The sequence below is a fragment of the Thalia democratica genome, chromosome 5 (assembly GCF_965202585.1).
Source record: "Thalia democratica chromosome 5, ktThaDemo2.hap1.1, whole genome shotgun sequence".
In the NCBI taxonomy this organism is placed as follows: Eukaryota; Metazoa; Chordata; class Thaliacea; order Salpida; family Salpidae; genus Thalia; species Thalia democratica.
The window spans coordinates 33,031,060-33,054,225 of record NC_139169.1 but is presented as its reverse complement, the minus strand read 5'-3'; the positions used below and the strand labels follow the sequence as shown (position 1 = coordinate 33,054,225).

General features: G+C 32.2%; 1 protein-coding gene across 1 annotated transcript in view; it reads right to left on the bottom strand.

Annotated features, from left to right (window-relative positions):
• Positions 1 to 23,166, bottom strand: part of LOC145836427 (uncharacterized) — a 115,695-nt gene that overhangs the window by 59,559 nt on the left and 32,970 nt on the right. Inside the window, exons 34-83 of the mRNA XM_082944228.1 lie at positions 22,789 to 22,982; positions 22,343 to 22,487; positions 21,790 to 21,956; positions 21,239 to 21,443; positions 20,639 to 20,962; positions 20,184 to 20,348; positions 19,766 to 19,933; positions 19,665 to 19,706; positions 19,138 to 19,434; positions 18,719 to 18,889; positions 18,363 to 18,503; positions 17,991 to 18,191; positions 17,224 to 17,427; positions 16,790 to 16,924; positions 16,382 to 16,500; positions 15,894 to 16,027; positions 15,440 to 15,648; positions 14,947 to 15,162; positions 14,470 to 14,651; positions 13,960 to 14,131; positions 13,502 to 13,703; positions 12,947 to 13,083; positions 12,409 to 12,611; positions 11,998 to 12,098; positions 11,554 to 11,732; positions 11,011 to 11,253; positions 10,542 to 10,703; positions 10,045 to 10,218; positions 9,648 to 9,815; positions 9,263 to 9,430; positions 8,251 to 8,411; positions 7,982 to 8,102; positions 7,635 to 7,786; positions 7,324 to 7,424; positions 6,852 to 7,155; positions 6,338 to 6,614; positions 5,892 to 6,065; positions 5,417 to 5,584; positions 4,991 to 5,158; positions 4,656 to 4,816; positions 4,237 to 4,357; positions 3,713 to 3,864; positions 3,404 to 3,504; positions 3,066 to 3,241; positions 2,562 to 2,963; positions 2,140 to 2,313; positions 1,570 to 1,905; positions 1,204 to 1,364; positions 598 to 718; positions 192 to 343 (exon numbers count right to left, since the gene is read on the bottom strand). Coding sequence (XP_082800354.1) covers positions 192 to 343; positions 598 to 718; positions 1,204 to 1,364; positions 1,570 to 1,905; positions 2,140 to 2,313; positions 2,562 to 2,963; positions 3,066 to 3,241; positions 3,404 to 3,504; positions 3,713 to 3,864; positions 4,237 to 4,357; positions 4,656 to 4,816; positions 4,991 to 5,158; positions 5,417 to 5,584; positions 5,892 to 6,065; positions 6,338 to 6,614; positions 6,852 to 7,155; positions 7,324 to 7,424; positions 7,635 to 7,786; positions 7,982 to 8,102; positions 8,251 to 8,411; positions 9,263 to 9,430; positions 9,648 to 9,815; positions 10,045 to 10,218; positions 10,542 to 10,703; positions 11,011 to 11,253; positions 11,554 to 11,732; positions 11,998 to 12,098; positions 12,409 to 12,611; positions 12,947 to 13,083; positions 13,502 to 13,703; positions 13,960 to 14,131; positions 14,470 to 14,651; positions 14,947 to 15,162; positions 15,440 to 15,648; positions 15,894 to 16,027; positions 16,382 to 16,500; positions 16,790 to 16,924; positions 17,224 to 17,427; positions 17,991 to 18,191; positions 18,363 to 18,503; positions 18,719 to 18,889; positions 19,138 to 19,434; positions 19,665 to 19,706; positions 19,766 to 19,933; positions 20,184 to 20,348; positions 20,639 to 20,962; positions 21,239 to 21,443; positions 21,790 to 21,956; positions 22,343 to 22,487; positions 22,789 to 22,982 — 9,011 coding nt within the window. The remainder of the gene's footprint in view (positions 1 to 191; positions 344 to 597; positions 719 to 1,203; positions 1,365 to 1,569; positions 1,906 to 2,139; positions 2,314 to 2,561; positions 2,964 to 3,065; positions 3,242 to 3,403; positions 3,505 to 3,712; positions 3,865 to 4,236; positions 4,358 to 4,655; positions 4,817 to 4,990; positions 5,159 to 5,416; positions 5,585 to 5,891; positions 6,066 to 6,337; positions 6,615 to 6,851; positions 7,156 to 7,323; positions 7,425 to 7,634; positions 7,787 to 7,981; positions 8,103 to 8,250; positions 8,412 to 9,262; positions 9,431 to 9,647; positions 9,816 to 10,044; positions 10,219 to 10,541; positions 10,704 to 11,010; positions 11,254 to 11,553; positions 11,733 to 11,997; positions 12,099 to 12,408; positions 12,612 to 12,946; positions 13,084 to 13,501; positions 13,704 to 13,959; positions 14,132 to 14,469; positions 14,652 to 14,946; positions 15,163 to 15,439; positions 15,649 to 15,893; positions 16,028 to 16,381; positions 16,501 to 16,789; positions 16,925 to 17,223; positions 17,428 to 17,990; positions 18,192 to 18,362; positions 18,504 to 18,718; positions 18,890 to 19,137; positions 19,435 to 19,664; positions 19,707 to 19,765; positions 19,934 to 20,183; positions 20,349 to 20,638; positions 20,963 to 21,238; positions 21,444 to 21,789; positions 21,957 to 22,342; positions 22,488 to 22,788; positions 22,983 to 23,166) is intronic.

Here is a 23,166-nt window from a genome sequence, read left to right as displayed (position 1 = left end):
AACTACTTTGTTTTACTATGACTATGCCTTCATTTTATTTTACAGTTAATACTTTAGATTTTATATAAGAAATAATTTGCTGTATATTTGTTTATATATGTAATATCTAATATTTCTACTTTAATACACACTTATGTAGAACGTCCTTCACTATATACGCAAAAATTACAGTATTTTATGATTAATATTACCTTGTAAGGCGAATCATCATTGCAAGCACACAATTTCCAAGGTACAATAACCCGACCATTAACACCTGAATCTCTGGTCAGTTTCAACACCAGCTTCTTATCACTTTGCTTGACAGAAGCCTCTGGTTTCTCGTGACTAATTACACCAGGTACTAAAAAATATCATGTGCGAGCTTAAAAGGTTGCACGGTTTAGGGTATTTAATTGGTCTCTAGCACTTAGAATATTTTAACTTAAACTTTTAAGTAAAAATATTTTTGCAGAGTTAGTAAAAGTTGGTTTAACATAAATCAGTTATAATGTTTTATGATAAATAAGTAATATTTTTTTTTTCAATTGATTATTACGATGAATTAATGTAGATATCATCGTTTAACTAGTTAAACTTAACGGAAAATGTATTTACTTGGTGAAGTTTCGACAGAGACGACTTTAGAATCTGGGCCATCGCCTACTTCATTGAAAGGTACAACTTTCATGTTGTACTTTACCATCGGCTCCAAGTGCTCTATTATCATTTCGTTCACCTGAAATTTTAATGGCATTATTATTTTTCTTTATAACATTATCGCAAACAAAATTAAATTTATACTTTGTAGTACATTTCTTTTTTAAATTAAAATTTAAGTTTTGTGAAAAAAAAACAGTTTAGCACAACTATTCGTGAAAACTACTTCTACAAAACTACTCTTGTTAAACTGGTTTGTTAATCTGAAACTTTTCAATTAGACACAATTTGAACCTTGATATTCCTAAACTATCAGAAAAACAGAAAAGTATCGTTGAGCTGAACTGGTTTATTTATTTCAGGAATGTGTACTACTTATACTTATGTGTAGGCATACTTAAAATAAAATAAAACTTTTTAATTAGTTAAATTCTTACAATGAGTTAATAAAAAAAATATTAAAATCAGGTTTTCATCAACAAACTGTTTCTTAAAGAGTTACTTATAAAGGTCGTGAAAATAATTTGATAAGTATAGAGCTCAAAAAAAATTATATAAACATACATCATGGTCGACATTAGCAGCGATGATTTCCTCGGGTCTGTCCCAATACATAAATTTGTACCCAGTAATCGGACCACCCTCCTCCGGCTTCTTCCATGCCACGTGTATCGATGTGGGGGATTCCAACTCGGCCGACAAGTCTTTCACTTTTCCAGGGAGGACTGTTTGAAAATATTAGTAGTACCCTGATGCAAATTCAACTACAAAAAATAAGTAGTTACAAGTTTAAACAGGTTAGTTTTTTTACTATCTTTTTTTAAGTTTGACAAGCTGTTAGTATATTTACCTTTAAGAAATGAAATTTGCTTTACTTAATCTACTTGAACGAAAAAAAAAAGATGGTTTAAATTAAAGAACAACAATAACCTGCTTTGTTGGCAACAACCACTTTTGTTTCCAGCTTTTCTCCTTTCTTGTCCCTACCAATTACGTCATCGATAAACACGGTGAAATGACGCGTCTTGCCACTGGGGTCGTTCAAGATCGGGATCTTTATATTGGCCTGAGACTCACCAGCTTTGAAATTGAGAACTCCCGATTTCATGTCGTAATGCTGCTGCAATAAAGCGTCACCATCAGTAGCTGACCAGTGAACTTGAGCTGCAAAAGCGCATGCAAATTTTCTGATAACTGAAATGTGAGCTTCATCGTCTTCGCTTGAACAAGTTACTTGTGAAGATCCCATCTCGACTATTCCTTTTCCTGCATTGAGTACAAATATTTTTTAGTTGAATTAGCATCAAGCTACAAATAATTATTTCTAAACTTAGTTAAAATATTATAAAACTTATAATAGTCATCAAAAAATATTAAATTGGTAATATAATTAGCACAATTTAGTTTTAAATATTCTATAAACGTGTAATTGAAATATTTTTTGATGTTTTTCGTTCTGAAATTTTCCAATCATTTGAATAATTATATAATAAAACTGACCTTTGTCGTGTGTGATGGACATCTTGCAGCTGTTGTTCTTTCCTAATTTAGCAGGAACACCGTATGGTTGTTCAAGAACAACAGTCACCGTTTCTTCTGTGTTCGACAGCGGAAGTTGAGGAATTTCAATGACAATTTCTCCTTCTTTCTCATCATCGTCTAATTTAAGTTCGCCTGTAGAAAAAAAAAAAAACATTTTGTTGTTCTGTTTAAGATAGACAACAAAAAAAACTATTAAAAACAGTAATTTAAAGCTTGACTGTACTCAGAGTAGTCAAAAACTAAAATCTACAGTCCCAAAAACTAGTATAACTTATGTTTTCACTTAACTTGTTAATATAATATTTTAAAGTCAAATTTAATGTTAAAACACCTCAACCTTATATATTAACAACTAAAGTTCTTGTTAGAAATTAACAAACCTCCTATGTTCATGTAAACGGAGTCTGAGCTCACAGGTTGGATCTTCCACGGAACAGTAACTTTTCCCTTCAACTGGTCTGTCCTCTCAACCGGAACGACTACTTTCTCATCACTCTGCTTCGCCTTAACATTATCCTTCGTCATTTGCAGCACAGCTTCTATGACGTCATTATCGACGGTGACGCTGCACTTGTTGTTTTTGTCGACAACAGAAGTCGAAGGTTTCGGATCACTAAGCACGATGTCGAAATTATCTTTTGTTTCGTTTCTGGCTTCCTGGGGATTTTTTATCTCGATGTGGGATTCGTCCTCATCTTCTTCGAATGTCTCCACTCCGGAAATGTTTGCGAACGGAGAGTTCTCGTCTTTGCAGACTGTTTTCCACCCAACTTTTACTTTGTCTGTTTTTTTTTTATTATGTATACTTATTTTAGTAAACTACATTCCTATATGAATATCGAAATGAATGAATTTAATCAAATAGTTTTTTAAGCTATTTTTACCTTCAGTGTATTGGCTTCTTATTATTTTCACAACAATTTCTTCATCAGTTTGTTTAGCTGATACTGTCGGTGAGGCAAAATAAATTTTTCCCGGCAAAATATCGTTGGTAACTGTGATTCGACATTCAACATTTTCACCCAAACTTGCTCCACCAGAAGGTTGACCCAGTTTTATACTGTAGATTAAGTATTACTTAATTATCCTTTAACATACTGTTAATGTTACTTGAATATTATACAAAATTTTAGCCACAAGCTTCTACTAATATTTATAGCATTTTTTTTTTTAAATGCGTCATAATAAGAATTACACCTGGCAAAACTTAATGATAACTAACACAAAAGAATCTTTATCATTCGACTGAGGTTTTGTTGGTAGATCTATTTCAATGTGACTGTCTAATTCTTCATTCTTAAATGTTTCTTGATCATTTAAGTCCTGGAAATTAAAAAAAGTTATAATAAAATAATTTCAAACGTAAATTCCATTGTTTTAAAACTCAGTTTAAGTAACAGTTTTTACTTTCGAGTTTAAGTATAATTTTTACTTAAAATAAATCAAAAACTATTAGCTTAACTGGAATGGAATATAATTTTTTTAGGTTGATTTTTTATACTTACTATTTGCTAATAAAATAATTAATTACCTTATAATAAGAATCCTCCTCGCAACCACAAGTACTCCACGGAACAATTACTCTTCCATTCTTACCGTCCTTTCTCACTACTTTCACTACAAGCTTCTTATCGCTTTGATTAACAGCAGTCTCATTGTTTTCAAACTCAAACATTCCGGGTACTGTGAAAATAAAATAAACTTTTACCAATTACAACTAAGTTATGCTTAAGCTTATAGCTTAAAGTTTACTCAAAGTTGCTAAACATTATTTATTTAAAAGCTTAAATATCGCATAACAGTTTTCGAATGTTACTGCTACAAGCAAATTGTTATAAATAATATATTATCGTTATCTTATTTTTATTTTTACATTACCATAATGTTTCATTTACTCTACTTTCATATTTTAATACACAGTCAGTTCTATCTCAAGTATTTTGTGAAAATAGTTGTAATATAATCTGCATTATATCATTTTTATAGTTTAAGTAAAACAACTACTTATATTATAACAAGTCCAAAACTTTATAAGAAATTACTGCATATACTAACTTCCAGGAGTTTCGACAGATGAGGTTTTAGACGGAGGACCATCACCAACACTGTTCGTGGCAACCACTTTGATTTTGTAAGGAACCAATGGGTCCAAGTTTTCGATTACACCTTGGGTCACCTAATTCATAAGTTGATGGTAAAAATGTTAGCTTAGACTCGTTCAAAATTTACTTTTGAGTTACTTCGAAGATACAAACGATTAAGACTTAAGTTTAAGACTTAAGGAAAATGAAGTGTCAGTAACAGAAAGCTTTAGCTTGTCTAAATTGAAAAAAAAAAGTTTTAAGTAAAGTAGTAGCTTAAATACATTTATTGTTTTTTTTACAGTTTAATTCAACATTATGTTAAACTATCCTTTTTTTATCCTTTCAGTGTAGCAAACATTGGGTTCAACAAAGCTAATATATAACACTCACATCTTTGTCTACCGGAATAACTTTAGGGTCTTGGTTGGGTTTCCAGTATATTATTTTGTACCCGTCAATGGGGCCCCCTTCTTCGGGTTCGGCCCACTTGACTTGTATGGATGAAGGACTGGCGAGTTCACCTTCCAAGTTACTGACAGCTCCTGGAAGCACTGTTGGAAATTATTAGAAAATTTGAACAAACTAATCGATTGTTTTTATTTTAAAAAACTAGGTAAATTTATAAATTGTAAATTTTGATATATTATCTATAAAATATTTGAATAATAGATTTTGTACAAAAAGTTGTTTTAATTACAAAGTTGAGATAAGATTCAAATGCTTACATGCTTCATTAGAGATGGTTACTTTCGTCGACATGATCTCTCCAGCAACATCTCTGCCACCAACTTCGCCTAAACTAACAACAAAGTCTCTCTCAACTCCCGATGGATCGTTAGTAATAGGGATCCTGATTTCGCTCGAAGCTTCTCCAGCTTTGAAGCTCACCACTCCTGATAATATTTTTTTTATTCACAACAAAATAACAAAACATTTATTTTTTAGTTTTAGTAGCAGATGGGAGTATAAAAAAAAACTATTATCTACTTAAGTTTGGTAATGTAAATGTTTTAACATTTTTTTTTATATTTCAGCAGTTCAGTATTCTAAACACATCTACAGTTTTACTAACTGTTAGTTGTAACATTACAAGTTTGATACAAAAACGTGAATGTAGCTTTGAGTCAAAATGATAGTCCTCAATTACATACCTTTGTTGAGTCCATAGTTTTCACCGATTTTAGCGCTGCCATCAGCAGCGGTCCAGTCAACCTCATTGGCGAAACCTCTTCCTTCTTTTCTCAACACCACAACCACGACCTCCTCGTCTGAACTCTTGCACGTGACCTGCGCCTTCTCCATTTCAATGACTCCCTCTCCTGTGAGTTTTTTATTGAATTTATATTAAAGCTACTAAAGACACTTTTAGGTTTTATGTTTAAAACTTTTGGGTATAACTATAAGGTGCGCAAAAGCTACAGATGCAATTAAAATGTATTTTTAGTTTTTAGAAAATTACGTTTTGCTTTTTTGATACTGATAAAAAGTGATTTTTGATATCATATGAACTTTGTTTTGAACATATTTTAGAACTTTCATTGTGTACAGTAAAAAAAAATCATAAGTTACATCTAAGTAAAATCAAAGTCTGAGTCAAGTAGTAAAACAGTATCACTTTCAGCAAACCTTTATCGTGTCTGATAGTAACGATGCAACTTCTCTTGTTGCCCAGTTTTCCGGGAGCACCGTACGGTTCGTCCAACACAACAGAAACAGTTTCTTCTGTGTTGGACAGAGGCAGTTGAGGAAGTTGGATTTCAATCGTTGATCTCTCTTCGTCGTCTTCCAATGTCTCTTCACCTGTAATATTTATTTTGTTAACCATCTGTAATCTATGCAAAAAAAAAAAAGTTTAACTATGTTATATTAAAAATTATGTATTAAACTTTATGTATTATAACTTTAGCAGACTTATCAAATCATACAAGTCTCTAATGAAATTGAAAAATAAAATTTTGAATGTAAAAACATAATCACAGACATGTATATTAAGCAAATCAAAATATTGATGATTAACAACAGCTAGTTGCTCAAACTTTTTTAAGTGTTTATTATAAATAAGTTTTCATTACCTGTGACGTTCATGTAAACGGAGTCGTCGCTTTCCGGCAAGATCTTCCACGGAACCACGATCCTTCCCTTCAGTTCCTCGCTCCTGAGCACGTGTAATGACAGTTCTCCATCCGACTGCTTCACCTTAACATCCTCCTCCAGCATTTCAATGACTGCCGGTGTTATGTCGTTCACAACTGTGACGTCACAACTGCAATCTGCGTCAATGATGCTGCTATCAGGTTTTGGCTTCATCAAGATGATCTTAAAATTGTCCTTGAGGACAGGGCGCGGATCCTGTAAAATTTTAAAAGTATTTTGTGCTGTTTTTACTTTTACTCACAGAACTGCTAAACCTTAAGGTTTACTAAAGTAATCAAAAACAGCATTAAAAAATGAATACTGAAAATCTTTATAATCAAGCGAATGCAATAAAGTTTTAACTATATTCATTTATTTCTTTAAAGGTAAAGCTTGTTTTAGTTGTAGAAAAACTTGTAATAAATATATTTTAGAAGGTTAAACGATCCTCACCTGTGGAATCTTGATTTTGATGTGAGATTCTTCCTCGCCGCTCTTGAAGGTCTCGTGACCCCCGATTTCCATGTAGGGAGAAAACTGATCGTCCTCAACAATGGCCCTCCACGGAACCCTGACCTTTCCGCTGCAGTTCACCGACCTCACCACCTTCACAACGACCTCCACATCTGTCTGGTTGAACTCGTACGAGGGTTTGTGGAATTGTATTTTTCCGGGCTGGATGTCGTGCGTGACTATGACGTGACACTCGGCCTTTTCTGAGAGGACCGAGCCGCCGGTGGGTTGACCCAGTATGATGCTGAATTGATGTTTAAAGATTTATTTAAGAAACTTATTTTACATTACTAAAACAGATATCATTAGGGAGCTTGAGTTATAGCTAAAAAACAACTAGTTATGATTTTGATGCAAGACGCAAAGTTGATTAGTTGTTTAAACATACATTAACTCTTTATTCAGATTTTACCTGAAGTCTTCTTTTTCGTTATTTTGAGGATTGCTGGGTAAATCAAACTTAATTGTGCTCTCTTTTTCGCCGTCCTTGAAAGTTTCATGACCGCTAAAGTTCTGCGAAAAAAAGTCATACTTCAAATATTTAATGAATTCTAGTAAAAAAAATATTTTGTTATCATTTTTTTTTTAAATCCTTTTTTTTTTCTTGAAATTTTTTTAGACGTTTGTTTTATATTTATAACTTATTAAAAACATAACAGTTAAAGAACAAAACAATATTATAGTAAATTATAATTTTAGTTATCAATTGCATGTATCACTAACTTTGTAAGCAGATTTCGGCAATGTTGTTTTAACCATCCAAGGCACAACAACCCTACCCCTATTTTCACCTTCCCTCAGTATTTTTAACTTCAGTTTACCGTCTGTCTGCTTCAACTCGATCTTGTCCTCAGCCACCGATATCACTCCGTGCACTATCATTAAAATTAAAGTTTAGTACACATAAAAGTTTATTTTTATAAGAGTATTAAATATTATTTTAGAATTAGTAGTTTATTAATATTATTAATATTAATAGTAGTTTGGTTAAAAAAGAAGTTTATAATGAAAACTTAGTTCATATTTTAATAGTAATAGATTCTTGAGTTTATACATCTTTTGCTTTATACCTGGTGGAGTATCAACTGTTAGTGTTTCTGAAATTGGTCCATTACCAACTGAGTTAAAAGGTCTGACATTGATTTGGTAATGTGTGTTTGCCTTCACGTCTTCTATTTCTATTTCATTGATCTGTTAGATTAAACATGTTTTTTTAACAATTTTTTTCGTAGTTATTTAAGACTTATTTTTTGCGAATTAAGTTTATATCTTACTATTTATAAATAAGAACTTAACAAAAGTAATAAATTCAACAAAAATGCCAACTACTACTACTCACGTCGTTGGCGACTTCGACTTGTTTGATGTTTTCAGGTTTGTCCCAGTATGAAACCCGGTATCCTGACACGGGACCGCCTGCTTCGGGAGCAGACCACGAAGCTCCTATGGTCTGTGGAGTGTTCAGACCCGCTTTGAAGTCCAACACCGGTCCGGGGAGCACTGAAAAGTTTTAAGGTTAATAATTTGCAAGTCAAATAATTTAGAACAGTTTAAACCAGTGGTCGTCAAGCTAATCAAATTCTGTGTACGCAAAGCTGTAAAAAATAACAATTGGTGCACAACAAGATCTAATTTCAATAAGCACCGCTAGTGGCGGGACTACGTAAATTTTTTACTAGTGCATTTCTCCTTAAAAGTCATAACTCAGTTTGTATTTACATGCAAACCATTTAAGAACTGAAGCTGAACTTTTTTATTTGATACTCTTTTTAATTGACCTCTTTATTTGTTTTACCTTATTTTCACAATGATGTTTTAGTTATATGGCTTTATCCTAAATACTTATTAATTAAACACTTCTCCGCAATTACTACAAAATCCCAAGTTTAGTATTCTTTAAATACTTTATTAAACATTAACTACATACTTAACCTAACTCTATGTATTTTTTTTTGTAATATCAAAATTTCGTGCCCCCTTTAATGAGTTTCGTGTACCTAAAAATTTCGTGCAACCCAAAAAAAGTTTTGTGTACACTAATGTGCACCAGTGTACACCTTGACGACCACTGGTTTAAACTATTGTAAACTTTAAGTTAAAAATTAGCTACTGTTTTAGATGAATGTAAAAATGATTTTTACTTTGTGTTTTTTATACATTCTAGGTTAAAACAGGTATGTTTAAAGCATAGTTTTACTTAAATAAATCTTCTTAATTGGTTTGTATCGCATCAATTTACAACAAATAAAGCTTAATTTGATTTAAAATTTTATGTGGATTAAAAAAATACTTTGTGTTAATTCAGCTCAAACTCAAATGTTATCAAACTATAGAAAATACTGTGTATTTACTTGGAGTGTTTTCAATTGAAACTTGAGTGTTGATTTTGAATCCGAGTTCGTCACGGCCCCTGATTTCAAGCAAATTGACGTTGAAAGTAAACGTTTCACCACTTGGGTCGTTGAAAACTGGAATTCTTATTGCTTTTTGCAACTCTCCAGACTTTAACTTGATGGTACCTGTATAAAAACATTACTTTTGTGTATATTTATTCACAATAAAGTACCATATAGTATATTGCTTACAAATGTTTTTGTCTAAAGTAGCTAGAGATAGCTTAAAATAAAATTTAAGTGCTAAAAAGCAAGAAATATCTAAACACTACTGCTTAAAATAGATTAATCACTACAACTTTTGAGATGAAGTTTTTAGATTTTAACACAGTTATAGATTCACCTTCATTGATTTCGTAATGATTTTTGAAAACAGCTGATTCGTCTTCGGCGATCCAATCAATTTCGGCGGGAAAAGCGCTTCCGACTTCCCGCTTAACAATCACTACAGCTTCTCCATCTTCGCTTGAACAAGTCACTTCATCCGCCGCCATCTGGACTATTCCTTGTCCTGATAGTTTAATTAAGTACTTATTTATTAAGTATAAAGCTGTTATAGTGTTTAAAACTAATCGTTTAAAGTATTTTCAGGTACTTATTTTCAATCATATTTTCTTCAACTGATAAAATTCTGCGATGTCTTAATCGGTATTCATTAGTAATCAAATAATTTTCATATATCATTTAATAAAATTACTACGTTTAGATTTTAATGAATAGAAAAACATATTAATTCTTACCAAGATCGTGTTGAATTGTTACGTCACAGCTCTGGTTAGGTCCGAGGACGGCTGCAGATTTGATGGGGTGTCCCAACACCACTTTCACCTTCTCCTCACTGTTGGACAGTGGAAGTTCTGGGAGGAGAATGTCGATGTCCTGCTCCATCTGATCGTCGCGTAACAACACGTCTCCTATGACGTCACAGTTAAGTTTCATTATTTTCGAACTTTATTTAAACATTTTGCTCCGAAGTAGTTATTAAAAAGAGTACTTTATTTTTTTTTTTGGCTTTATGCGATTATTTTCTGAGTTAGATATAGCAGCTATCAAATGTTTAAAATAATTAAACGGTTTTAACAAAAAGTTAAAATTAGTAAAAATATTCTTCTTAAACTGTTAATTTTTTTGATAAACTCGATAACAATTTTTTTTTTCAATAAAAAAGTTAAAGCTTTTAGAGTTATATTAAATTCAACAATTACTACATGTAGTACTAAATAACAAGCATATAGACCTGTTATATCATAGTAAACTGAATCGTTTTTATCAGGTTCAATTTTCCATGGCACTTGCACGCTACCTAGCGGTTGTTTTGTTCTCAATAGTTTCAGCTGCAATTTGCCGTCGCTCTGTTTAACTTGCTTGCTCGTTTCACTCAAGTCTATCACCGCTTGTGCTAAAATATAAGCAACTGTTTTAACATGAAGCTTATTTCTCGAATATTTTATAACTTTTTTAGAGATTTGATACATTTTATCTATACTATTTTAAACTAATTGCATTATGAGTTTATAAATTTTAAGAAATAATTCAAAATAAAAAAAACTTTTTCCCAACTTTTTTAAGTTTTGTTGATTTTAAAAAAGCTTTTAATTTAATGTTTTTTTTTTGTTGATATCTTCTTAGTAACATTAAATTTATATAAGGGTTTTAAATTACATATTTAAAACAAAAAAATACCTGTAAGCTTTTTAAGTACTAACCAATATCGTTGTTTATCGTAATATTGCACGTTGGAATTTCTCCCAAAGTGGCAAAAATGTTCTTTGGTTCGATCAGCTCAACGACGAATGTGTCCTGTGAACTATCCAGCGGCTTCTGATCGATCTTGATCTCGATGTGAGAAAGTTCCTCGCCACTTGAAAACGTCTCAATTCCAGACAAGTTGTCGAAACCGTTTTCTTTACCGTCAACAGATTTTGTTTTCCATTGAACGCGAACTTTCTCTGTAAAAAATATAGTTTTTGTAAACTTTAATTTATAATTTTTTGTATATGTGGTTAAAACTTTTAACAAACAAGTTAAGCTACTTTCATATTAATAACGAAATCACTACAACTTTGGTTTTAAATGTTTGTAATACTTTTGAATAAAATATATTTCACTTTAGATACTAACTTTTGTTAATCATTATTTTATTAGATACTCTAATTTAAAGGGTACCTTAAAATATGTCTTACAAAAAAAAATTAAAGTTTAATTAGTTAGATACAATTACTCTTTCCAATGTGTTTATATACACTTACTTTTATTATTGATAGTTCGGTGTACTGGAATGACGATCTTTTCACTCGACTGATCCACGGTGATCTGATCTTTATCGAAGCTTATTTCTCCCTTCCTGGCGTCATTCACAACCGTCACCTTGCACTCGCTTGCATCTTCGTCAAGTGCAAATCCTCCGGTTGGCTTGCCGAGCACAATGCTGTTTGTTTAAGCAATAAAACTTATTTTTTATTTTAAAGACAGTACCTATATTTTAAAACAACTGATTAATAATAACCTCAAGCTAAAAGTAATTGCTGTTGAATTTAGTTTTAATCAATAAATTATGTGTGGCTAACAAATTGCTACTTAGTATATATAAACACAACGAGTTGTAATATATGCTTTAAACATAACTTATTATAAAGTTGTAGCATTTTATTTAAAGTAGTTAAAACTTGTAACAGCTTGTAAGCAAAACATACGTGAAGTTGTTTTCTTCTTCTTGGAGAGGCGCGTCTGTCAGCTCAATTTTTATATGGCTTTCCGTTTCACCTTCTTTGAAAGTCTCTTGTCCGAAAAGTTTCTGTCATTTGTTCATTTTGTTTGAATTAATTTTAAAAAAAACTTGTTTACTATCAAGTTAACTTAGTCGTTTAAAAACAACCCAATCTACTTTTTGTAAAAATTTAATACAAAGTTTTTACCCTATAAAACTTTATAAAATTTAAAAAAAGCTGATAGTTTTTAATTTTAGTCTTTGAACAGTATAGTTTATCCTATAGACCACAAGAAAACATTGTTTAACTATTTTAAAAGTTTTGTTTTATATTTTGAAAAATTTAGTTTCAATTACTTTCGTACAATTTTCAAAAAAAATATGAAACTTTACAAACCTCGTACAAAGGACCGCCTCCTTGGATGCTCCAAGGAACCACAACTCTTCCCTTCGCCTCATTCTCAATACTTCTCAAAACCTTGCAAACCAGTTCTCCCTCGCTTTGTTGCACTTTCATTGTGACGTCACTGAATGATATCTCGCCAGCGACGTTCACATCCGGGCTCCAAGGTCGTTGTACGAGAATTTCTTGGGTCTTTTCTGAAATTATGATTATGTTTTATTTTCGGTTTAGAGTTTTAAGTAACATATTATTATCTTTAAGCTTTTAACAACACATTGTAAAATTTTATACAAATTATGATAATGAATTATTAAAAAAAAAATTTAAAGGTCGGTATATCTATTAAAGACATCAATTTTTTTCTAAAGATTATTTTACAAATTTTGTGTTTTAAAACAACTATATCAAAATTTTATAAAAAACAAGTTTTTGTTTTATGTTAGAACTTTTTCTTTCTATCAAAAATAATTTGAAAATGATTTACAGATTTTTTTTTCGAAATGATGTTTAAGTGTAGTTAAAGTAAACAAACCTTCAACGTGATCGATCATAACTTGCGTGTTTTTCATTGGTCCAATTTTCGCGCCATTTTGCGCTTCAATGAGTTTAACGTTGAAAAACATGACGTCACCACTCGGGTCGTTAGCGATTGGAATAACAATTTCACCTCTGTTGATGAAAGTTGTTGTTTCACCACTGTTGCTATATCTTTTTCTACTTTTAAACTTTTAAAAATTCTATAGAAAACAATCTAAGCTAAATTGTTTCGATTTTATTTAGTAGTATAAGGAAATAGCTAACAGAACTTTTAAAAAAAAGCTTAAAACTAAAAACTTGAATTTAAATACAAAGCAGCTTTGATCATTGGTTTTCAATAAAAGTTATGTTAGCTTTATCTACATTATATCAAAGCACTTTGTTTTTAAACATAAAAAACAATACATCGTTAAATAGTAAGTAACCTTCATTTATAAGTTAAAAACCTTTTCCAAACATTCTGTGCTCATAGACCATTAAAAACTTCAAAACGAAATGTTGTAAAATAAAACTACAAAACTAAGAATTTTCTTTTTTAATATACACCAACTTGTTTTCTCCTTCTTCAAACTCTATGATTCCCTTCCACGCTCTGTAGTGCTTGCCCCTGATTGCGGTATCGTCTTCAGCTTCCCAAGTGCAAGTAGCAGGAAACCTGACTCCCGGTCCGTTCCTCTGAATGGGAATCCTGACGTTTGCGTCGGTTCCAAACACTATTATCTGCTCCTGCTCCGTTTCAATCACGCCCGCGTCTGGAAATTTTGTTTTGTTTATATAAAGTTTTAAGATACAGCTTTGTTTTAAATAATTTTTAAGAGTTTTTCGGTGTCAAAACTTTAAATTATCAAAACATCCAAAGTTTTATTAGTAAACCCAGTTTTAATCATGTAACTTATTTTTCATAGCTTAATTAAAAAGCGAAATTCAAACAATTGTAAAAAGACTGATGCTTTAAGCTTAAAACTTAGTTTTACGTTTTACATTATTTGTATATAAGTTCAAAATAACCAATGTCATTGTCGACGGTTACTCTTGAAGTTGGGGAATCACCGAGAACGACACCGTCTTGTGAAATCGGCGTCATCAATGTGACGTCGAGTATCGTGACGTCATAATTGCTCGGTTTGTCGCTCAACGTGACGTCAATCACTTTGTCCGTTTCCCCATCCTCGAAGATGAGCTGCGAAGAATGTATAGCTTATAACCTAGGTACATGAAAATGTACTTTAGTTATATTTAGTTTACAAATTAAACTTTTAGATTTAAGCTTTCACGAGGATTAATTTTAAAAAATAATGCAAACGTGTTTGGATAACTTGGATAACAAAAAATAACATTGTATAGCTTTATCTACTTAAATAGCACTAATTGATCAAAATTGACAAAAAAACATAGTGCTCTAACAAAATTGTATTTCAAAATCATTTATTGAAAGATAAATATTTGAAACAAATGAATAAAACACTAAAAAAGTATTTTGAACAGTAAGTTTTTAAAATGATTTTTCAAAAAACCAACTTTTCCTTCCAATTTGTTGTAGTGGTCATCATCCTCCTTACTCGTTCCCTGTATGACTTCCACGAACCACGGAACCTCCGCTCTTCCCTTCCTACCTGAAGATCTTGTCACTCCGATCATCGCCACTCCGCTGCTCTGCTTCGTCATCACTTCAGGAGATGACATGTCCACACGACCCGCAGCTGTGAGAATAAAAATATTAGATATTTAAAAGGATACTTTTATATTGATATCGTAAAGTCAGTAAATTACGGTTAAATGTGAAACAATACAGCCTATGTTTTTGTTTCGTAGTTTTCAGATACTTGAAAGTAATCAAATAAGTAAGCTTTTAAACAGTCTACGGAATAAATTCACATCACAACTTTTGTCGTTTGAAAGTAAAAATTCGTCAATTGAGTATGAATGACAAAAACAACTGGGTAATGCACAAACTATCAATATCTCGTTATTCTAAAACATTTTGTTAGAACTGACCAGGAATGTTCTCAATATTGACAGTGCAGTCCCCGATGACACCGATCTTTCCGGGACCACCACTCTGCACGTTGGTCAATTGACATTGGAATGTCAGCACACCTCCCTGGTTGTCGTTCATAACAGGCAGCAAAATATCCTTTTTCACCTCACCAGGTCCGAACTCCACCTCTCCGTCGCCTCCGATGAAATTCTTGCAATCAATAGCTGTTCCGTCTGTTTTTGATTATAGTGATACTATGTGGTGACTTACTTTTGTCAAAATTTTTTATAGTAAGTACGGTTTTGAATAAATAGTTTTAAACAACGTAAAAGTAATAATTAAGTTAAATTTTAATTTAAAAATAATTGTAATTAAGAATCTCAGGTTTTGTGCCGTTACAAAATAATATTAATACCTTAGTTAGTTCAATGCAATAAATTAATAAAAACATGACTTATTAGAAAATTTTTACAATCAAATTTAAATGGTCTTTACAATAAACTTAATCACCAATAGTTTTATACGCGACGGTGATGGGTCTGTACTTGGGTCCGTCCCTCACAAGCGGCAACAAAAAGCTGTCCACATCTCCACGAATGTTATAAACATCAGATGTGAAATTGATTGAACACTGGAGGTCGTTGTCTACCAGTAAATGTGATTTGTATGGGTCCAAAAGGTCAGCTCTACCGTCGGGTGGCAGAAGCATTATCATTACTCTGTTGATTGAAACACTTTGTCAAAATCTAACACAACACTTTGTTATAGTAATGATAGGTAATTAATTGTCATAATCATCCAGAATAATACAACAGCGCCACTTGTAACTCTTTTTCTTATTAAACATATAGTCTAGATGAAAAAAGCTAAGCAAGTGATGTATTACAAAAGTATCACTCTAAATATACTTGGTTTACAAAGTTTGAATGTCAAAAAATAATCTATTAAAACAAAATAAACTAACTCTTCTTGTTCCTCGACTGTGTCTTCAGGGAATTTTATTTCAATTTCACCGAAGCTTTGTTCGTCTTCAAACTCAATTGTTCCGTTTTGTCCAATCATAGTGGAGAATGAAGCAGCATCTGAAGCTGGTACGATCTGAATGGGATGTTTTTATCATAATTTATTGCAAACAATTAATGTGAAAATTAGTATTTGCAAAAATTTTAAAAAGTTAAAAATAACTTTAAATTTTGTTTAAACTAATTTATAGAGAAACATTCTAACTAAAATTGTTATTTTTAGTGTTCTATGTTAGTACAACTGCATTAAAACTTACAAAGCAGCTCAATGTTGTTTCAACTTTGTTTATCTACTTATAATATAAACCAAAGTGTTTATAAACAAGAAAATGTTAATTTTTTAAATATGACTATTTATTTAAAAAAACTTTTCAAAGATCTCTCACAAAACTTGAGATAGTTTGTAGTTTTAATGATAAACAATCAAAACCTTCCAAGAGAGTGAAACATTGCCGCGTTTTCCTTCAGTTCTCAATACTTTAACAATTCCTTTACCCTCGCTCTGTTGGAACTTGTAGTCACTGTGCTCCAAACTGAAGTTTCCTGGGACTGAAAGTTTAAAATGTTTAAGCTTTAAAAAATATTTAATAAATGTTACATTCAAGATAATTTGTTTACTTTATAACATTTTTACACCATTGAAATTATTTAACAAGTGATAAAAAAACGAGTTTTAAAGTAAAACACTATAAAAAACAACTATATATTACGTAACAAAACAAGTTTGCTGTTATTGATCATTATTCTTTTTTCTATAAAAATGCTTGAGTAGCCTTGTGTTTTAAAACTTAAAACTTTTTTTCTATATAAGTTCAACAAAAGATGTTTTTTTACTCACAAACGTCGTTGTTGATTACTACGGAGCAATCAGGGTATTCCCCTAACAAGGCTCTACCACTAGGTGGATCAATTTCGAGTACCACGTGGTCGGTAGTCACTGATTGAACTTGTGGCACCAACTTGATTGTTATATCTGTTCATATTGAAAATGTTTACAAATTAGTTTATTAATAGAATTAAACCACAACGGACTATTTTCAAATTCAGCACAAATAAAGAAGTCATTAAGTTTCTTATAATGTTTTTCTGAACCATTTAACTGTTTAAATAACATTTTCTTAATATGATTATCAATGAAAGTTGTGAAAAGTTCTCTAAATAAAATACCAAACAAAATTAACAATCACTATACAAACTTTCACCATCATTGAACACAACAGTACCGGTCATAATAAGAAAAATATTTTTGTACGCATCAATCAAAACAATCACCTTTAACACTTTCCCCATCTTGGAACACAACGGTGCCGTTCATTCCCTCGTACCTGCACCTCGGTTTGCCGGGCATTCCCCTCGCCTGCCAGAACGCCGTCACTATGCCGCTCTGGTCCTTGCTGCGGTGGACTGGAAGGTTGATGCTTCCGTCTGATTGGTTGAAACTGGCGTTGTCCGCCTCGAACGAAAGTTCACCGCGAGCTGTGTTTAGGTTATTGAGTAATTAGCTGTTTTATTCGACGAAACTGCTTGACAGGTAATAACAATTCTAAAGTATACGATTTAATAGTTTTGTATTTTGTAAATTTTTTATTATCGATAGTTGTAGCTTATTTGGAAAAAAATATTTGACAAGTGATACTAGTCGTTCTACTAAACAGTTGACAAAAATCGTTTAACTATTTTTTAATTTTCTTATTGTATTTTTGTAATACACCCTTTTAAAGTTTCAATCAAGATAAAAAACTGTAGAGTAGTTAAAAAGTTTTAAGTTTTTTTAGTGGCCAAGTAAAGGTTTAGTTTTTCAAAAATTAAAATTCACTAAGATTAAAAATAAACTCTTTTAGATACAAATAATTGTAAGTTTAATGTGTAAAAAATTAATGTAATTATTGTACATTTTTTAACTATTTGTGCTTTAATTTTTTTTCTTTCAACTTATAAAACAGCATTTTAAGTTTTTGTTTTAATTTTAGTAATTTTTTGCGATTAATTAAGCTCATAACTTTTTTTTTTTTTTTTGTTAAAACCAATATAAAACTCACTCAAATCGTTTTCGAGTACTACTTTAGTCTCGGCCACGTTGATATTAGCACCTCCTGTGGGATTGCTGAGTACAACGTGGAATGCGAGTTCGTCTTCCTCAAAAAACTCCACCCTCACCGGCATCTTCAGTTCTATCTCCTTTCTCACCTCACCGTCCTGGAAGATCAGGTTTCCTTCCGCTGGCAGGTAGTGCTTGCCACCTGATGAATTTGTTATTTAGTTTATTGTGTTTTATAAACTAAAACAATTAAAAACTTGACAAACAACCATCTAAAAACTATTTTATATATGTTTCGTGTAGTTGACTCGTTGAAGAAAGCTTAAGTCCACAAAAAATATTTCTACTTGTTCAATATCACAAGAAAACTCACCGACTGCAGTTGCGTCTTTAGTGCTCCACGAAACTGAAATGGTTCCGTCGGCCCCGGATGTTCGCTGAACCGGAACCAAAATAATTTCCGTGGTAACGTTGTAGCCGTACCTTGAGTTGGGGAAACCAACAATTCCCGCGTCTATAAAAGTAGAATAATATGATATTTTTGTGAGTTCGGCTTTTATCTTAATTTTTAAAAACACCACTTTTCCTAAAGTTCTTATTTTAAACAATACTGATGTTTTGTCTTAATATTACCCATCAAGTTATATTCAAAAGGGCAACGCATAATATAAAGCTTTACACAATGTAATATAAAATGACCGTTTAAAAAGATATATGCTAATAATTTACCTTTATCCCTGATGACAGTCACGAGAGTCGTGGGAAGGAATCCGAGTTTGACGTTATCATCCAGAGGATCCAACAGTTCCAATTTGAAGCTCATCTCCCTCATCGGCATCTCCCTGCCCAAAACTATTTCGATGTTCGCTTCCTCTTGTCCGTCCTCGAATGTCACTGAACCTTTAAAGCAATGTGAGTTTTATTTACTATTGTTGTTACAAGATTGGTTTTCATTGATTAGAGTAGTAAAACTTTATCAACGCTTTCTAAAGACATACAGTAATCAAAATACTTTGAAAATTAAAAGAACGAGCTTTAGCTGACATAAAATACTATTACAGATTAAAACAGGCTGAGATTACGGTAAAACTTATTAATAAACTTTAAAAAGATAAAAACTAGCATAAACTTATACACAAAACACCAACCGGATCCCCAATCGATCTGATCTTCATCGAGCACGTCCCCGATGCTCGTCACGCTCCTGTGGCCCTGCGAAGTGATCATGGACTGGTCGTCGTGCTCGCTGAAGCCCGTCGACGACATGGTGGTGTCCAGCCTGGCCCTGATCGGAGAGTAGTTGTCCATGAACAAGGGGTGCAGGTTCACCGATTGCCACTGAACGGTGCAGGGGCCGTCGGATGAGGAACGCTTGACTGTTATGTTGGCTGACGGTTGCGATTGACGGAACAAGTACCTCTTGCGCACGAACTCTACTTCTATGTCTGTTCGAATGATAAACATTTACTTGGAATTTTTAACAATCTTAACTTACAGTAGTTTACGGTTTGTTAGTTTAAGTTTCGTTTGATCGCCAGATGTTCTGGTACTTGAAGTATTTATTTATATTTGCTTAATACATTAAGTTTTGATTTGGTTATTACAAAAACTAATTTAATTTTACGCTATTTACCAGAACAAAATTCAATTTAAAATAAATTAATAAAATTTTTACCTGATTGTGGCATTGGAGCTGCTTCGCCTTGAAGTGTGATTTCTGCAAAGTAAAAATAAATGTTATAAATATCACGAAACCAAAAAATACAAGCTACATACTTTCTAATGGTTCGAGTATAACTTCAGTGGAGTTGGATGAACCGAGTTTACCGATTCCGCGAACATGCGACAAAGTGACTGTGAAATTTATTGGTTCTTCTTCGGACAATTTCAAAACTGGTATCAGAATCTTCTTCTTTGTTTCATAAGGATCAAACACCATGTTTCCTAAATAAGTTCAACAATTGAAGTAAAATTTGAAAAAATACTATTTCTTAAACAAGCAAATGTTAATTTATGATATTTTGTTTACTTCACGGTAGTATAAGTTTTTAGAAACTAGAAAAGTTACAAAAGTTTACGTATGTTCTGATAAAAGTTTTATTTATTACTATTGAAATTATCAAAAAACAGTTTCTTTTTACACTAAGTACCATACAAAATGTACAAACAAAATTCAAAAAATATTAGCAATTACCGGATCCGCCCAAATAGTTGACACCTTCGATGGCCGTTCCGTTAGCGCTCTCCCAGCCGACAAAAGTGACGTCATTGACGTTTCCGTGACGTAACACGGTGATTTCGACCACTTCGGCCGACTTCAGCTGCAGCTCAGGCCTTCTCATCACTATCATTGGCTCCTCTGTGAATTGTTTTAAAGTACAAACAATTTTGTTAGTATAAATGAAACAAAATCAATAGTTGATCAAGCTAAAACATAAACTTTATTAAACTAATACTATTTAGGTACAATTGTCACGCTTTAGATTATATAAAAACTTTGTGCTAGAACCAGGCAGAGTTTACAAAAAATAAAATAGCTTTAACACATTTAGTGTCTATTTAAAAAAAAAACAATAATATTTAAAAAACACAGTCCTTACAGAGAGTTTTAAAATCTAAATCTCATTAATGTTTTAAAGTTCGACAAACCTGCTTCACCGATGATGGTCACAGTAGCCCTGGTCGAGCTGCCCAGCACCAGGCAGCCGTCGTCGCTTGGCAACAGCACCATGACGAACTCGTCGCTAGGCACGCCCTCCAGCGTGATCTCCACGTTCTTGGTGACTTCCCCGTCCTGAAACTTGAGTGTTCCCTCGGCACCGGCGAACGGCGAAGGTTTGTCCAGTGACTCGATGCGCCACGGTACGTCAACTTGACCGTCCGTGCCACCCGACCTGATTATGGGGACCATTCCGACCGGTTTGCTGGTTCGGAACACGAACGACGGCTTGCTGAAGTCGAACTGACCTGGTTCTGTGTGCAACAAAATTTCTTAATTGCATGACTAAAATGTTTGTTGTTTTAAATATCTGGTAAACTTTTGTTAAACTTACTTAAGCAAATAAACTTTTATTTACTATCTCAATAATAGTTTGAATTTTTTTGATATTTTATTTATGTATTTATGAAATTCAATTTAAAGTATTATTCTTCGTGTACTTTAACAATACATTTCTTATTTAAACTTTTATTTTAAAATGCTTTAAAATAAATTTTAAGTTTAAAAAAATACTTAAAATATCACTTAACCTCTGGCGCTGACAATAGACACGGTTGCCGTCTTCACAGCTCCTAGCACGGATTTACCGAGATCCTTATCTTGAGGAGCGTTTTCATCTTCAGCATCGTATTCGGTTGACAGCTCCACAGTGAACTCCTTAGCCTCAATAGCTTTACCCGACAACCCGACTTCAATGGTGGCGCGAGTCATACCGGGCTCAAACACCACGTAGTCCTAATAATGCAATAAGAGTTTTTAAAAAGTAGTTTTTTGTGTAAGAATTTATTTCATATTTTTAAATACTTTTTTGTATAACAAAAAAATATGAAAAATATAAAAGCAATAATACTTTACAGTTACAATAATGTAAATTATAACTATAGTACACCATAAGTTATAATAATTATAAACTTTAAGTATTAAGGACTTATTAAAGTATCAATTTACTAATAAGTAATAAAAATTATCAATTAAAAAGAGGTTTAAAACATTATCTAGCACCAAAATTAGTATAGAATTTCAAAATTTAGTAAATTGTTTGTCTGTTACTTTAGTTTATAGTTTTACTGCACAACTATACCTGTTTATCATCAAAGTCAACACCAGGCTTCGCAGTTCCCTCAACAGTCTTGTAAACTGCAACTGATTTCTTCTGACAACTTCCAGTGCGGAGGATGGGAATTTTGACGCTTGTTGCGTTTCCTATAACCGGGTATGATTCCTTGCTGAACTGCACAATGCTGCGGTCTAAAAATATTTTGTTTTGTAAAATTTAAGATTTTTTTTTGTATCTATAAGTTTTTGTATCTTTTTTTATTTTAATTTTTCTTTTCAATTTGATTGATTTTTTTCGGGTGTTTTGCAAACATTTTATGGAATTAAGTTCAATTATCTTAACTAAAAGGTAAAACATACTTTAGCTAACTTATCTATTAATTGTATATATTTAGTATATACTTATTTTAAATAAAACGGTCAGTTGTTAAAATTCGTTTATTAAAAGTAAACTTTACCTATCCTTTTTATCAATAAACAAGTCAAAATTTTAAAAGACAGTCTGAAACGTTGCATAAAACTTTTTAACATTTCTAAAGTGAAAGTAGATTTCTATTATACATATAAAAACACAATACCTTCATCAGCAAGTATGTAAACAGTTGCTTGTCTCAACCCAGATTTTGCACCTCCTCTTATCTTGTACAACTCAATCGTGAACTTCCTTTCATCGCTGTCATCTCTGATGGCATCCTTCAACTTCAATTCTATTGTTTGCTGTACCTATACACATTTTTTTAACGACAAAATGGAAACTTTCAGAAACTGTTTTATATGGAACACTTTTTAAGTAGTGCAGTTTTCTAAAAGAAGTTAAGATGTTTACGAAACTAAAATAGCGTTTTTTGGTATTTAAAAAAATTATAAGTTCAGGATTCATAAAACTAAAACAGACAATTAAAAAAATTTAAATAAAATTATAACAAAATCATATTTTCCGAACATATAAAAACAACTTAATTAGCACTAATATACAATATTTTCTTAAAAAAGATAGACACTTTGTTATTTTCTACTTTCAAACCTGATTGTGGAGGAAGGTGAGGGTTCCGCTTCCTCCCTCGAAATCTCTGCCCTCCTTCGCGCTCTTTTCCGTCGTGCGCCATTTTGTCGTCACCTTTCCGTCCATGCCGCCAAGTCGGTGGACCGGAACGGTGATCACTCCTTCGTTCTGCTTCACTGAGTACGTCGATTTGGAAAATCCCAGCGTTCCAGCGTCTGTATTGTTGATTTGAAAGTTTAGTTATTTTTTTAACTGTTTCATTATAGTAAAAAAGTACTTATACTTTATTAGATAAAACCATCTAAATGTTTTGTATGTACTTTAATTAGCTTTTACTTTGTAGAATTTAAAAAAACTTAATCGATCTAAGACTTAAAATCTTAGTAATAAACTTGTTAT